This window comes from Spea bombifrons, chromosome 5 (genome assembly GCF_027358695.1).
Source record: "Spea bombifrons isolate aSpeBom1 chromosome 5, aSpeBom1.2.pri, whole genome shotgun sequence".
NCBI classification, from domain to species: domain Eukaryota; kingdom Metazoa; phylum Chordata; class Amphibia; order Anura; family Pelobatidae; genus Spea; species Spea bombifrons.
In genome coordinates, this window is record NC_071091.1 from 69,278,569 (window position 1) to 69,295,362 (window position 16,794).

The 16,794-nt window shown below is 34.7% G+C and overlaps 1 protein-coding gene across 1 annotated transcript in view; it reads right to left on the reverse strand.

The window, feature by feature from the left end:
* Nucleotides 1-813: 813 nt before the first annotated feature.
* The window catches only part of DCDC2 (doublecortin domain containing 2), a 62,779-nt gene continuing 46,798 nt past the window's right edge, over nucleotides 814-16,794 (reverse strand). Inside the window, exons 8-10 of the mRNA XM_053468126.1 lie at nucleotides 6,345-6,445; nucleotides 3,239-3,427; nucleotides 814-1,047 (exon numbers count right to left, since the gene is read on the reverse strand). Of these exons, the coding sequence (XP_053324101.1) occupies nucleotides 949-1,047; nucleotides 3,239-3,427; nucleotides 6,345-6,445 (389 nt within the window). The 3' untranslated portion in view covers nucleotides 814-948. The remainder of the gene's footprint in view (nucleotides 1,048-3,238; nucleotides 3,428-6,344; nucleotides 6,446-16,794) is intronic.

The following is a 16,794-nucleotide window of genomic DNA, read 5'->3' on the forward strand; positions in this document are numbered from 1 at the left end:
TACATAACAGAATGGGCCTCCATTTTGGCACCCTAATCCTGGAGCTATTTTATAGCAGACCCTAAAAGCTTCAGATGGAGAAAAACTAAGTTCTAAAGTGAACTCAGTAGCGTATGACCATTATACAGATGCTATAATGTTGAGCATTGATATTGCTGCCAAACTCTACCCCATGGATAGCCAACCTAGTCACTGAAAAAGTCTGGTGCTGGAGTCTGGTAGACTGAAAATCATAAATAACCGTAGCTAATCAGTAATCATTTTTTAAAATCTGTGTTTATTTTGCTTTTTTTCTTTCTAAATCCAGTTCTATATTCTGTAACAGTGTAATCATCAATTAAGATATGAAACAGACAGTAAGAAGATATATATTCGGCAAACAGTACATGAGAAGTTCAGTTAGTAATTAGAAGGAATAGTGCAATGTTTCCATAGTTCAATAGGCTTATGGCTTGGCAAAATAAGTCTCCAAATTACCATTATAAAAAATATAACAATATAAAAAGCACCTAATAAATACCTAAACAGAAAAACAATCTTGTTTTTATTGTATGTTTTTTCCACAATATTTAAAAAATAACCTTTACATTTTTTTTTGCTTTTAGAAACAGTGCACTGTTCCAACAGTATGTATGTAGTAATGTCCGATATATAAGTATATATGTATATTTATATTATGGAAATGTATGAAGATATATATATATATATATATATATATATATATATATATATATATATATCAAGAAAAAGAAGAGCATTTAGTGAGAAATATATACCTATGCTTATGCAGGATATTAATAGATATATATCTGTATGTGTATGTTCATTTATATACATATACACATATACCCAATAATAAACTACCAGTATAGTGACATCACAAAAATAAATGTGCCGATTCAAGTATCAAGGTAGCATTGTTCAGCAGACCCTATCATCTCCATTTTTCTAGGCTACGCCATTAGTTTCATTTTTTTCTGCTTCACTGGGAGTTGATACTTTTTCCAAAAGTCTTGATGAAGTTGGCCTAGGAAGTGAATATTCTGCCTGTTAAAGGAAAACACAATAACATGTTATTGATTTTATTTCATTTTTTGTACATCTGTTAGTTATTTTTTCCTGACCAAAATTCACCATTTAGGAAGAGACAATACTATAAAGAAGTTGGTATATAATTAGCGGTAACAAATGCATTAAATAAGTAACCGTGATTTGAATGTTGCATTTTTTAAACATATAAGCATTAGTTCTGTATAAAAAGTTTGAAAAATGTGATATCAGCTATAACACTTTATTATATAATATTTTGAAATCTATAAAGGGATATATGATATATGATATATAGCATTTTTAACATTTTTAACCTCAGTTGCATAAGAAACTAAGTTCTCTGGTGGATGAATGTCCACTTAAATAAAAGTACCACAGCAGTAACTGCACCACATTCACAAAACATATAACAAAATAAATTCAAGTTGTAGTCTCCATGTTCCCCATGTCCTTCTACAGTATGCTTAAATGTTATGGTTGAAATTCCATTAAATTGTGAAATGAGTAAAAAAAAAACGTACGTCATATCATGTAATGTCGTAAACTAAATAATGAATGCATAATTAGTATACTGACATACTTTAAAACTATCAGTCTCTCTGGTAATTGTGTAAGTATTCACACCAAAATGATTATATGTTAATATTATGGTTACTCTCCAAGGCCACATCAGAGAGCGATTAAGACGTTACTAACGGATTCTGAGTAATGCAAAGGCAAATTCAATTTTGGCCTTATTACTGCTGAATGTTAATTTTTTTATTTATATGTTACCATGCAATGTACACTGTACTTCAGTAAGATATTACGCAAGGCATGGATAATGAAATTAGCAATAAGTGCATTATAGATTTATTAGTAAAAATAGGAAATGGAGTCCTGCTGGAGTTCATTTTAGAAGCAGGAATAAGAAAGAATAGTGGCTAGTATTTGTTATATTGTTCAGCACAGGTTGAGAAGCTTGTCCCTAAAATGGCATTCAGTAATAGTCCAAGGATATACGTCTATGAAAAGCAACTTAATTGTGTCCCCTATATACATACCAAAAGTTTGTGGCACAAACATATTTACATTAAAGCTTAGTGAATGAGAAATGGTTCCTTTGCCAAGCACCACTGGGGAATGAAGTTGATTAGAGGGTATGAGTGAGACAAAAACAGTTTGCATCACTGATACGTGAAAAAGAATATGTGGACGTTAATGCCGTTTCATGCAAGTATGGCGACTGAGCTGGCCTTAGGGAAGTGCAAAAGGTTTACTGCATTCAGTCATATAAATTTACCAGGTATGGTAACATTCTGCTCACAAATCAATTGTTATGTATGTTAGTCTTGGAGATATACATGGTTTAGTATGGTAAACAGCGTGTAATCCATGTTCCTGGCGCTCACATCGAGAAACGCAATACATGAAGCATAAGTGGGAGTTAAGCCATCTGTCAGTTCAGTTGCTAACATGATCAGTCAATGTATCTGACAAGATGTCTTTCTCAGATCTAGCTGAGGCTCCCCTGCTTCCTGACATGGTAAAACTATTGTCTCAGCCCTGTGACTTGTCAGGTATTAACAGATCTGTCAGTGGAAAAAGAGAAGGTTCTTATAGCTGAGACTTTACTGGACTCCATTCACTGGCATACATGGTACCTGAATACCCCTCTTCAATGTCACTCAGAACTATAGGTTCAGCTTAGATGTTTTTTTCTTTACAACCACAACCACAGTATATTGCTGACACATTCCCTGCCAAAAACCCTTCTTACATCAATTGAACAAGGATGAGCAAAAAGGGGCACCTAAGTCAGCTCAGAAGGCAAATTAGCCACCAATTACAGCCAAATTCGCTACTGCTAATTGTCAGATCTGTGTGGTAGTACTGAAGCAGTATTTGGTTATTAGTAAATCTGCTAGTTACAACATAATGTTGGGAATACAACAATCACACTGTGTGCTGACAACCAATATGGGTGATGAATAAGAGGGTTGACTTTAAAGAACTGAATAAATATACCCATCTGTGTCAAAAATGCCAAACTATGTTGTTTGCTTTCAAAAAGCTATCACTATTCATCTGACCAACTCTATCACTGCTGTGTGCAGTTATTGAAAATAAGAGATGAGTTATTGTTGAGTGTCTTCATCAAGACCACATCTATTAAACCACTGTTTATCTTCAAGATCTTTGGACCTACCATGCTATGGCCCTCTGCGTCTTCTGTTTCTTCTGCTACTTCAGCTTCATCTTCATTGGCATCCTCATGAATGATGTTGTTTTGTGTGTCTTCCTCTTCTGCTTCTGCCACTGCTTCGTCTTCATTAGCATCTTCATCAGCATTGTCTATATTGGCCTTCTCTTCTTCCTCCACAGTCTCTGCCACTCTCTGTGGAAACCAGTAACAGGTATTCAATAACAAATCAAGATTGATAATTTGAAGGAAGAAAAGATAGACTTAACTAATAAAAATAGATTTTTTTCCCCTTTGTTTATATGTCAAGGTTTAAACACAAAAAAGCAGTTCCTGGTATGGCAACAATTTAAAGTACACTATATCCAATCTAAAAAAAACAGCACAATCTACAACACCATTTCTGAAGGACATCCTGAACTGTAGTTACAAAATTACAACTGTTTTAGGCATGTAAGGCTTACAAAATGGGAGATCTGCTGTAGAAATTGGTAGATGAATAATCCATAGATAGAAAGACAGCAGGGTGCAGAATGCTCCACATGTCTCCAGTCTCATTACATTGTTAATGAAAACTGTCACCTGCACATACACCAGGTGATACATAATTGTCTTCTCTATTAGAATTGTCACTTTCTGAGGTGACAATTTCTTCTCTTTCATATGTATAAGTGAGACATTGGACTTCTCTACAACAGTAGATTACCATAATAATCCCTGTTATGGTCACTATATGTTTTCCAAACTTTTATCTACACAAATTAAACCAACAAAAATAAATAATATTCTAATTGTTATTACTTGGACTTCCTAACTGATGCCCTGGCTAGGTATATATATATATATATATATATATATATATATATATATATATATATATATATTTATATATATATCAGGTTCTAATTATGTTTCTACCAGTTTTCAGCAATATTCACATTTATAAACTAACCTTCACATACTTGACCATTTTGTATCTATCTAATTATGTATTATATATTTTCATTACAATGTTATTTTGTAATGAAGGTTTTAGCGAACGCAAGCTTTCAAGAGGTAACTTAAATTGTGCCTTTAAAAATGTGTTTCACTCTTATACTTAAAAATGAATTGTGAGTTTGACTACAGACTTTTTTTCTGGCAACAAATGAAAACATAGACGAGAGAGAGAAATACAGAGAAATATCTGCTTTAAGTACTTGATAAATAGTTTGTTTTTAACAAACCCAATCCTTCTTTTCTATCTCTTCTGTTATTTCGTTTCAATAATGTCTCATCCATTTGCCTCAATACTCCTTCCTTCTCCCAATCATATCTCAACCCCCTCCTACTCATATTGCCCTTACCATATATCATCTCACAAATACTGTATAATCCCTTATAAATGCATACCTTCCCTATCCCACATCTATCTATTTATCTATCTACAGTGAAGGAAAATAATATTTGATCCCCTGCTGATTTGGTATGTTTGCCCACTGACAAAGACATGATCAGTCTACAATTTTAATGGTAGGTTTATTTGAACAGTGAGAGAAAAAATCCAGAATAACGCATTTCAAATAAATTTTACTGCTGCCTATGACCCCTAGAACACCATCCCCACCATCAAACATAGAGGTGGAAACATTATGCTTTGGGGGTGTTTTTCTGCTAAGGGGACAGGACAACTTCACAGCATCAATGGATGGGGCCATATACCACCAAATCTTGGGAGAGAACCTCCTTCCCTCAGGCAGGCCATTGAAAATGGTTCATGGATGGGTATTCCAGCATGACAATGACCCAAAACACACGGTCAAGGCAACAAAGGAGTGGCTTAGCCAGTCTCCAGACCTTAATCCCATAGAAAATCTGTGGAGGGAGCTGAAGGTCCGAGTTGCCAAACATCAGCATCAAAACCTTAATGACTTCGAGAGGATCTGCAAAGAGGAGCGGGACAAAATCCCTCCTGATATGTGTGCAAACCTGGTGGCCAACTACAAGAAACATCTGACCTCTATGATTGCCAACAAGGGTTTTGGCACCAAGTACTTAGTCATGTTTTGCAAAGGAGTCAAATACTTATTTCACAGAGTAAAATGCAAATCAATTTATAAATTATTTGAAATGCGTTATTCTGGATTTTTGTGTTGTTATTCTGTCCCTCACTGTTCAAATAAACCTACCATTACATATAAAATTATAGACTGATCTTGTCATGTCAGTGAGCAAATGTACAAAACCAGGAGGGGATCAAACACTTTTGTTAAGAAGGGAGAAAAAAAATCTCACTGCAAATGCACAACACTAATATAATATAATACTTAAGGTCAAAGTTCCCAGGCTTGTGGATAGTAGACACTAAGTTTTTTTCTGCCAAATGGCGTTTGAGTTGCTTTATGATTACGGCATCTGGCTGGACTTGCCTACCTGGCTGAACACGGCCTGCCCTCTCATACACGTAAGCCTATACAGAGTATGTACTTTGTGTGCTGCAGCACAGTAAATGGTTAGATACATACCCCCAACATTTTAGGAGTCCAAAGCAGGACGCCTGTGTTAGGAGTATGATTATAGGTTGGGCAGGACCATCCACCTACAGAACCATCTTGTGTGTAAAGAATAATGATATGACATCATAGTGGGCATATGGGAGCTGAGATTATGATCTCTACTGCAAAAGGACAGTCATCGATCAATTTTGGAGCTCAGTGAGTCATCCAGGGAGATCCACTGATTGCGGACTCTAAATGGTCCATGAGCCCCACTGACCACAAAAGTGGAACAGCTCTGTGTGCCACAAAATCATGACTTGCACAAACCAGGGCACTTGGGGGGTAGATAGATGATACATATTCAGACATAGATATAAAGATAGAAAATGCAAATATTCCTTAATTTTTCTTCTAATTTATTGCACTCTAAAAAACAACCTAAAAGGCTCTAAATGCTTCAAATTAAAAGCAGTTATCTCCATTGCAACTTTAATTAGCTGCTGGAATATGAGGTTTAAAATGAGTCCTTTATAGCTTTCCAGTCTCAGCTGCTAGTGTTGAGCAGCCTAACAATTTGTATTATTTTGCTTTTTCTCATTTCCATTTGATGGCTTAAAAGCTGTAAGGCAAATTACCTGATCAACCGGAACCTCCACTTTAGTGTTTTCATCTTCCTGAACTTCTGATGCCCCCCACATTTCTGATCTGTCTTCAGAAGCTTTAAAAATGCCATCATCTGCAAAAGAATTATAACGGAATAAACCATTTCATTGAAATACAGCTCAATTCTGTCCCTTTGTGGTAGAACAAAATAACTACACGACTACTATCTTTTAAACTAGCAATTTAGCACACAAAAAAACAAAGTACTACTTTGTAAATCTGGGGTATGATCTGGTGTTTAAAAGAAGCAATGAAAAATTCATGGCATATCATGGGCTTATATGCATTCTACTAAATCACTAAATCTACTAAATACCCCCCAATTATCTATTCAATGGACAAAAAAATCCCTTATATAATGTAAAAATGAAGATACATTTTATGAATTTAAGGTTAAAGCGACACAACAGTCAAAACTCAAATTAACTGTCTATATGCTGTTTGAATATTATTTAATATTTTACATAAGTTTCTAAAAATATTTTGTGTTTTTTTGTAAGGTGGTAGACGCTTGTTTACAGCTCCTTTTACTTTCACTTTTCAGCACAGTTTAGGAAACATTAGAATTATAATAACAAATTAGCAGCCAATCACAAAAAAGGAGGTTGCCAAAAGAAAAGCTAAAATTTAGATATCTAAAGTAGGTTGGCAAACCGATGTTTAATATTCTAAGTACGATTTAGAGTTGAACTGTCATCTACAAATTTGTGGATAACAGGTCAACATCAAGGAAGGAAATACACTATAAAAGTAGTACTAGTCTAGATCTCTTAGAATGGATGATAAAACAGAAGTCCTGTTGATCCGAGGACAAAAGATAACTCGGCCGATCCTAGGAAATACTAACACAACTGGCATTGAATTCGGGGGTTCAGAGCTACTCAGGTCAAGTGAAGTGCGAAATCTCGGAGTACTCCTTGACAATGGTTTGTCACTTAAACGTCAAATCTCTGCTGCAACAAAATCTGCCTTCTTCCATTTGAGGAATATAGCCAGGATAAAGCACCTAATCCCACCAGAGGATACTGCCACCCTAATCCATGCATTTGTGACATCTCGTCTGGATTATTGCAATGCACTGTATGTAGGCCTTCCAGGAAAAGAACTTCATAAACTGCAGTTGGCTCAGAACGCAGCAGCCAGACTATTAACAAATCAACCCCGCTCTTGCCATATTACACCTATTTTACGGTCTCTCCATTGGCTTCCTATCAAATGGAGAATTCACTTTAAGATAGGCGTGTTGTCATTTAAAGCCCTAAAGGACCAGGGACCCTGTTACCTGAAAGAGCTATTAACACCCTACATCCCTGCTCGCCCCCTCCGATCCACACATATGTCTCTTCTCTCATTACCCAAAGTGCGCACAAAATCAGGCTCCAACGCATTCTGCCATGCTGCTCCCACATTATGGAACTCTCTACCACTTTCAATCAGAGAGGCTCCATCTTTAGAGACTTTTAAAAAAAGACTTAAAACCCATCTTTTCTCCCAATCCTTCAGATAATTCACTCTTTCTCGTATGCATATACCTGTAAAGTGCTTTGAGTCCCACTGGGAGAAAAGCGCTATATAAATACTTGTTGTTGTTGTTGTAGTCAGACACTACAAATGTAAGTGGCCCTGGCCAGCAGACAATAAAGCACAGGAGTACAGCCGCAGACTATGCTTTTACAGGATGCTGTACCCGACAACCAGCTTGGGCTTGGTGGCCACCTAAAATGCACTCATTATGTCTATCACTGTCTCAACGGAAATGTAACTTTGAGATTAAGTTATTTCATTTGTCCAATAAATAAAAATACATTTTTACATCTTGTACGTTCTTCCTTCTTGCCTTTTCAGTTCATTACCAAGATGACCAATGGTTAATTATGTATGTACTGTAAATTCAAAACCATAAAGGTAAGCAACGGGTGTCTCAGTAGGAAGCCGAGATTCAGAAGTGTTATTAACTACAACAGATGGATGGGGCTGGAGAGACTGAGATTGCTGAACTGAAGGAGAATCCAACGTCTGACAAGACACAAGCCATTTGTGAATAAAAAATTAATATACACGCTTTGACTAGACTACTTTAATTATTTCCCTGTTTTCAACACATATGTATGCAAATATGGTTCACACCCAATGACAGGACAATTTATCACTAACAACTATACAACATATGGTGGAAGTAGTGGGTACTTCAACTCTATAAATCACACTTCTTGCAGATTTCAACACTTATCAAAAACATCAGTAACAATTACTTCAAATGCCATTCAAATATAGTTTATTTCAAATATTTATATTCAGATATATATAAAAATGTGAAACTCAATAAATCATCTGCTAAACTAATGATTTTGTCATTCATTTGTTACATAGGATATGTGAATTTCTATTAACAAACTAGATTCTCTAAAAAAAAATCTCTGGATTTTGGTAATTCAGTATATTAAGATTTGCCAGACTTAACAAAGGTACTATGTAATTAGAATTTAGTATGACAAGCAAGAGTTGTCTTGGTCTTAATTAGAAATAACTTAAATACTTGTCCAGTAGTTGGGAAGGAAATATCCTATTATCTTTTGCTGCAATTTTTATTTTAAATGGGGAAAAAATCCTTATTAGACTAAACATACTATTTGTTGGACTCGGAGACATGTGCATCTATACATTTACAATACAATTGTACCTGGAAGCTCCTCAGTGGGTGGATCCAGGCCAATAAGAAAAGGCTAGACATGAGTGTGTGGGTGGAGCTAAAGAATGGGCAGACCTTAATACCACGCCCCTACACATACATCAATGCCCCGGTAATCAGTTACCACATGGGAAATGCCGCTATAGATAAGTTTGAGGGCTACCTAAAACTTGTATTTAGGTTTTAAGTCCTGCCCTTATTATGTCTAATAAAATATTTCTGTAACTAACTCAGTATTGCAAGGTTAGCTGAGAAAAATAAGCACAAATTCATATCAAACTGGCTCATAGCAATTCAACAATGGATTCCAGTCCACGTCAATAAAAGAAGCAAAGCTGTGTGCCAATTCATGGACCTTTCACTAATGTTAGATTAAAAAAATAGCTATAAACAGAAAACCACTCAAGATTACATTATTTTAGTGCAGTACCATAGAAATCTGTAAACACCGCTAAATAAGTTAATTACATATGTCAATTAAAGAACATATTGATATACGAATTTAAATAACTAATACAAAATCAATATATTTGAAATAATTAAGCACCTCAATTAATACCTTCTCTGCAGAAAAAGAATATTGCAGTACAAATGATGACATTAAGTGCACCGCAAATCCAAAACTGATTGAAGTTTAGCAGTACGGATAAAAGGGAAAAAAAAATCATTGTAATAATGGTCTGCTCTGAATATTTTATGGAAATCAGAGTCATTTATTAACTGTAAGCTCTGTATGTAAGCAAGAAAGTTAATGCAACCATAAACATTTTTAATGTGATTTACCACGGAGTCTGCCTCATAAAAATGCAAAATCAAATTAAAAACAAAATGTAAAAATCTTTGCCTCATTAAATCCCATGGATTGCTGTGAGGGATGAAGAAGGACACATGCGTTTATGATTTGCTGTCGATAATATAATTTGCCAGGGGGGGAAAAAAAAAGTACATTGAAATGTTGATAACATTAGTGAAGGTATATTCCAATTAAAAAATTAAGAAGACAAATAACAATGGCTTTTTAATAAAAGTCTGCAACATCTGTCCTCAACAATGAAGTGAAATAATAAGAAAAAATAAATGAAAAAAAAACAGAACAATTTAATTTATAGTGTTTGTGAACAGGACCATAGCCTTTTTTCCATAACATTTTCATTTACCTTTTTAAACTACCCAGAATCCATAGCAGCCGTAGCATTTAATGTCATGATCTAAATATGTAGTAAATATTTACAATGTCTTTAGAAGAAGGTTTTAGAAGAGAAATGGAGACAACCTCTCAATCTATACAGAACGCGGATATTAGTGTAATATAAGGCAATGGACATCCAGGGTAGATGGATGCATTCTCTCTCTCTCTGTTATTTAAACATTTAAAAGGCAATAAGATTGCTGAAGCTGAATAATGCTCAGAACATGTCTCTGCACTAGGGTTGCCAACCACTGGGAGTAATTGTTGTTGGCGCCATCATAAAAAAATACAGACACCAAAACTTTTTTTTACAATCAAGGCAAAAAAATCAACAAAGTGGATGGAAATTATATTAGTTGTTTTTTCTATTAGTGCAAACACATTTACAACTTGTTACTACCAATTAAATTAGCTCAATTAGGATGATAATGTTTTAGATTATTTCAGATATTGTCTTTAAAATGCAACATTGAGGCTTTGGGGTTTATTCACTAAAGCAGGAGTTGACAGGGATGTTTTTAGGAGGGTTATGGCTTTGCCCAATTCACTAGGGGATATCCCTTGCACATTTTCTCCTGCAGGAGAAGACCTCAGCTCTCTCTGTGTCATCAGTAGGGTGGCTTTCAGGAATCTCTGTGATTTAACTATGAATTGAGCAGGGCTTGCTTAGCCCTTGCTGCAGGAAAAATGTGCCTTTCATAATGGCCCTTCATAATGTATAATGATATGCACGACTTAAATCCACATCTCTCCAGCAAACTCCATATTTAATGAATAAAGACTGAAGCAAAAAATACCATAGATCCCAACATGCATCCCTAGTTTCCACCATCCCTAGTTTCCACCATCCCTAGTTTCATAGACAGGCGTTAAGGAGTGCAGCTTTGTGAACTTTGGTTTTTAAAGCTTCAGTGCCTTTACATCTTGTATGTTGGTCCACTAAAGAATATCTTCTTTGCGCGTTTTTTGTGTTCAGGGCTAGGAATAAATGCCTAAAATCTTATCCTATGAGGTTTCTTGGCTTTAGACTGTTTCAAATAAAAAAAATGTATGCTTCTTTTAATGTAGCCTATTGTTGACGAGATGTAACATTGTGGGGCGCATGTTTTAAGAAAGTTCTTATTCTTTTAAAACTAGGAACAACAAATGTATGTCTAGTACAGACTGTTCTCCGGCACTTTGGTTTCTGCCTTTCTACTGGATATAATTATCACATGATGGACAGGCATATGGACGAAAATATGAATGTGGGTGATAAATGTATCTTATAACAACATTAGACAATAGCACTATCGTTTAGTTATTGCCATGTTCGCAGCATCCAACACCCACCTAAGGTTGGCTTTTCACTTGGAAAATAATGGCCATACTATTTTATTTTTTTATTATGGTTATTATATTAAAGTAATTTGCCTTGTGGGTAAAATAGCTAGATGACGTCAATGAGCAAGAAGTACTAATTTATTATGCTCTTTAAATATGTTGTAAAATGTTATTGTATTACTTACAAAACACAATCCATTGCTAGTATAGGCTTTATCACCGCAACTGCAATAGAAACCACCTCAAGGGTAAATATGCCTGTCTAATAACAATAAGTATTTGCACGTTCTTACGAAAGCAAAAGGAGCTTAAATATCCCAAATAATGTAGTGCAAAATTAGCATGTACAGACACGACTTAGTGATTTGGATGAAATAACCAAGTCGAGAAATTGCTATATCTGGTACAATCATACAGAAAACATTTAGGCTGAGGTAACAGTTTTTACTGTACATACTCCTTTCCCATGTAGGTTAACAGAGCTATAATAAGACACAGCGGGAAGTAAAAAAGAGCTGAGAAAAATTGTTTCCATAAGCGAGAAGAAAAAATAGCAACACAATTTCAAATAAATTAAGTTCTGCAAAGTTACTGTACTTGGTAGTAAAGTATTTTATTCTGTTCCAATAAATGTATTTGTCCTGCAGGTAGGACGATTACCTCCTCTCCAATTCTACTAAAGAATTAATAAGATTATACTGGGGTTTCAGTAGAATGAGAAATGTCATCTCACTGTCTTGCCTATGCATTATGCAGAGCTCTTGTTCAAGAGAACATGTCATGGGTTAGTCCTTTCTAGTGCATAGTCAAAGACAAAAACACCCGCATCTAGCCATGCCCCCAGTCCCACCTCCGATCTCATACTCAACAAGGATGTCCCACATTGGGCACCTAAAATGTTGGGGTAGATCTGAAATGTACTACATATTTGTTGAAATGTTCCTTAGCTTACAGTTCCGGAGCATAGGATATTCTCACAACTACAAAAATTACCAGCATAAACATTAATAAAAAAAAATAATACTAAGATGTTGAACAGTGTAAAAGTCTGTGGTGACACTATAGGGTCTGTTTTAGGCAGGAGGAATGATGTCCCAGACACAGTTCCAAGTGGCAGTTCAGAACTAATTGGGGCTCTGATGTCACTGAGCCGTACCTGGGAACTCCCCAGTTTGTATCTGGAGTCTAAGGGTGAAGACATGCTTCCCCGGTACTCCAGTTCACCTTCGGCTTTCTCTGGGCAAAATAGAAGCTTTTGGCCATGTCCACTCTCTGTCCACTTCCATCTCCTACACTTACATTTAAGGGTATCCAAGCCAAGTCCTGCTTCCACATGATGTGGCTAGCCCTAGTCCTCACAGATCTAGCTCTTCCCCATGTAAAGCCCAAACAAAAGCCACCAGTTTTCGACATGATTGACTCACCATATCAGTTAGTTTATCTTTCTTTATGAAAACAGATGGTATATTTTAAGTTGATCTGACCACTGAAAATGACACATCAAGCCATGTCCCCTAAAACCACATCCATTATTTGATCATTAACCCTTATAGTTATAATTCTAATTGATTAATTATAACTGTACTTTTATACAAATAAAAGTATATATTCATGCAAAAAAATATACTCACAAGTACTTATTTTACCACCTAAAGGAACCTATATGTTACATGGATAAGATTTTTGAAGAACACAAAACATTTATTAATGTCCAGTTTTGCTTGTCCTTTAAAACCATTTCAGTACTTTGATCTCTACTGAAAGCCTTAGATCTGTGGTCACTCGCTGATTCATATACTTAATTAATTGTGACTGTAAGAAAAATACACATGATAAAATGTGAACATGCTGGCATCTACAGGCACAATTCCCCCCAAGCAACTTATAACCTTTCTCTCTCTCCTGCATCAAATATAGATGATAAGGCTCTACGTCGAAATGGCCACAGCAGATTTTAATTTAGGTATCTGCAGGAAATCAAAGAGAACAATGTTTTTTTATAAACAGCTTTAGTTATAGAAGAACGAGATGCCTTGAATCAAAATCGGGACACAATATTGTGTTAACATGTTAGGGGATATTTTCAGATATGCTATTAATCATCATAATATTCAGTTATAGTGTCTGGTGCCAATAGATATTTAATTATACAAACAAATAACTTTTTTTTTTTTAAATGAACTAGAAAAGGTTTCCGAGACTCTGGATAATTGCCATTTTTCCATCAAATAAATCAGAACATTACACGGTAAACATCTCAAATAGTCTGTATACCCAGTATGAACTGGTTACATAAAACCTTTTCTGTATTTATTATTTATTTATTGCTTTTTTATTTTTTTACCTTTTTTTTTTTTTGGAACAAGCTAAGACAATTCCTTTGGAGTACATCCAGCCACAGATATGTATTTTGCTTAACAAAGTCATTTTCATTTCACTACTAAAATGGATTCAAATTAGCAAGCTGGTTTATTTCAATTTAGTAGGACACAGATTATTTGAATAAACCCATTTTGAAAAGACTTGGCAATTAGTGAAGTGAAGCAAGTTAATAGGAAACATTTTGCTCATATAGTTTGCAATACAATTAAATTAACTGCTCATTATCACCTTTATTTCTCTACCTATTGTGTGTATATGTGATTAAAAAAACCTCTCTTTTGCACACAAAGTCACCAGAAATATATCATTTTTTTTATTCCTTTTTTTTATTCCTACATGGGCTCCCTGCCCTTTCGGACACAGGACTGGATAACACTACAGGGTTGGCATAGCATATAAATTGTTATATAGACACATACATGTATATTTACTAAAGTATTACTGAAATACCCTTGTACTGTATGATCTTGTGCTGCCTGTTTTCTGCGTTTGAATTTCATTTCTTACTGAAACTGAGAAAATGAGAAAACAATTCCCCAATTCCTAAAAGTAAATGTATTTTGGTTTCAGCTTTATATTGAAGCAGCAGCTATAACGGGATTTACAAGCTTTCTGAAAAGAAGGAATATATAAAACACAATTCAGTCCTGGGTTCTGTCCAGTGAGAATGTGGTAATTACTCGCTACAATTGAGAAGGCGGTAGAAATATATAAAAAAAAATCTTGAAGAATACCAATTTTAGCATCCTCCTACAGGTGTTCTTAGATGCTTGTGACGCCATATAGGTGAACCACTATATCCTCAGACAGAAGATGAGTCACACTGGGGCCTCTGAGGTCTTAGAATACGTATGTGACTATACATCTTATTCTATGAGTATGATGGCCCACTAAAAGCGTCACAGACTTGTAAACATGCTATTTCCTCAGGATCATTACAGCTGCCAATGTTCCTATCCAAAATATCTTTTGGAAAACTGTTGTTATTCATCCATGAGTCATATATATACATACATATATATATATATATATATATATATATATAAGATATATGTCCAAAGAATATCTTCATTTGCCAAACAATTATATGGTTACTGATAATTTAGAACATTAGAACATTTAGTTTTACTGTGCTCATCTTACCTACAGTATACAACAAAATTATTTTATTAACCTTAATAACAATGTATAACAGTCTATAAAGCCAAGAATTTTTTTTTTCAAAAAGTATTTTTCTGTGAATAAAAGGCAATAAGGCACTATATTAGCTCCAAATGGGTCAAAATGTAATTCTGCAATCTCCTGCAAAAGCACAGCAACATGTATGTGATAACAATTTGCTAAAAGTATATCAAATGGATCCACTGTTGCCATGCCGAAATATTATGCCTACGTTAAAAATCTTCTGGAACTTTACAAAACAGAGCCCCTTTAACAGTAAAGTACCTGTCTATTATTTCCAGCTGTCAAAGCATATACGCTAATTCTCGGGATGCTTTTGGCAAGGAAAAATAAAATCATTTTTTGAGATGCAATTTATACAATATCTTTTTCTCATGATGCATTCTGCTAGGTCGGTGGAGAGGTGACAGAAATACCCCCAATAACAGTGTAGGGGTAATGTCTAAACCTATTCGGATTAGCATAATTACAAATAAATTGTGAAGACCGTTAAATGAAAATATATCCTCAATATCTGCTGACTTATTAGTTTTAATTAAACACATAAAATCTGGGAGAGGACATCATCATCTAGGCCACCATTTGTTGTGCCTTCAGGGCATAAGTCTGTTGGTGATTTAAAGAGCACACTTAATTTTCAGCTTTGACATGCTATAAAATAGCAGATAAGCAAGAAATGTGTTGCTACATAGAAAGGCATCAGACTTCACCTTCTGAGACTTCTAAGTCAGTTTAAAGCCTGAGGAGGTGCTGAGTCTGTAACTATGAATAGGAAAGGGTTCACTTCTAAAGTAGTTTGTCCTGCTAAGAAAGGCCATTTGTTCAAAGAGAGACTATTAGCTCTTTATCTAGGACAACAGCTATAAAATAAGAATAAAAATGTAAAAAAATAGCCCAACAGAGAGTAAAATGTACTAATCAATGGATCCATTCTATACATTAAAACAGGTGGTACATATCTGAAAACTAAATATATAATGGCATACAACATTCTTAGTTCATTGAGTTTTTATATTGCTTCTAAAATGTTTTACTTTCACCAAAATGAAACACAATGACCTTTATTAAGGAAAATTGTAACTCCCCTCCTCTTATACCCTCTAGTCAAGTACTACTTTTTACTAGATATTTCTACCTATAAGATCAATAATACAGAAATATATATACGGTATATCACTAATGAGATATTAAAATGTAACCAGTAGTTTTTCTGATCGTTTAAAGTTAAGACAAGGACAAGAGAAGGCAGTGTAAAAGGAAATTATAAAAATCAACTCAAAACAATTAATACAGAGAATGTCAAGCCCTAATTTCAGAACATCTCATTAAACTACATATTCTAACTACAAGTTTGCTCTATGTGATCTTTTTTCAAAGCTAAAATGTAAAAAAAAACAACCCAATTACTTTGTGTTTCAAACTATGAAACAAAAAGTAAGGATCAAAAAAATAACAATGGCTTAAAGGGCTACCATCTACAGTATAATTAGAGACAGGTGAAGATTAAGCAATATATCGTGTGGTGAAATTTATGTGCAATATCTTTTTTTTTAAAAAAAGGACTTTTTTTTACTGCTTTAGTCAAAACTATTTCACATCTTCTTACAAGATGATGGCATTCATGGAACTTAAGAATTATCCATGCCATGACAAACAT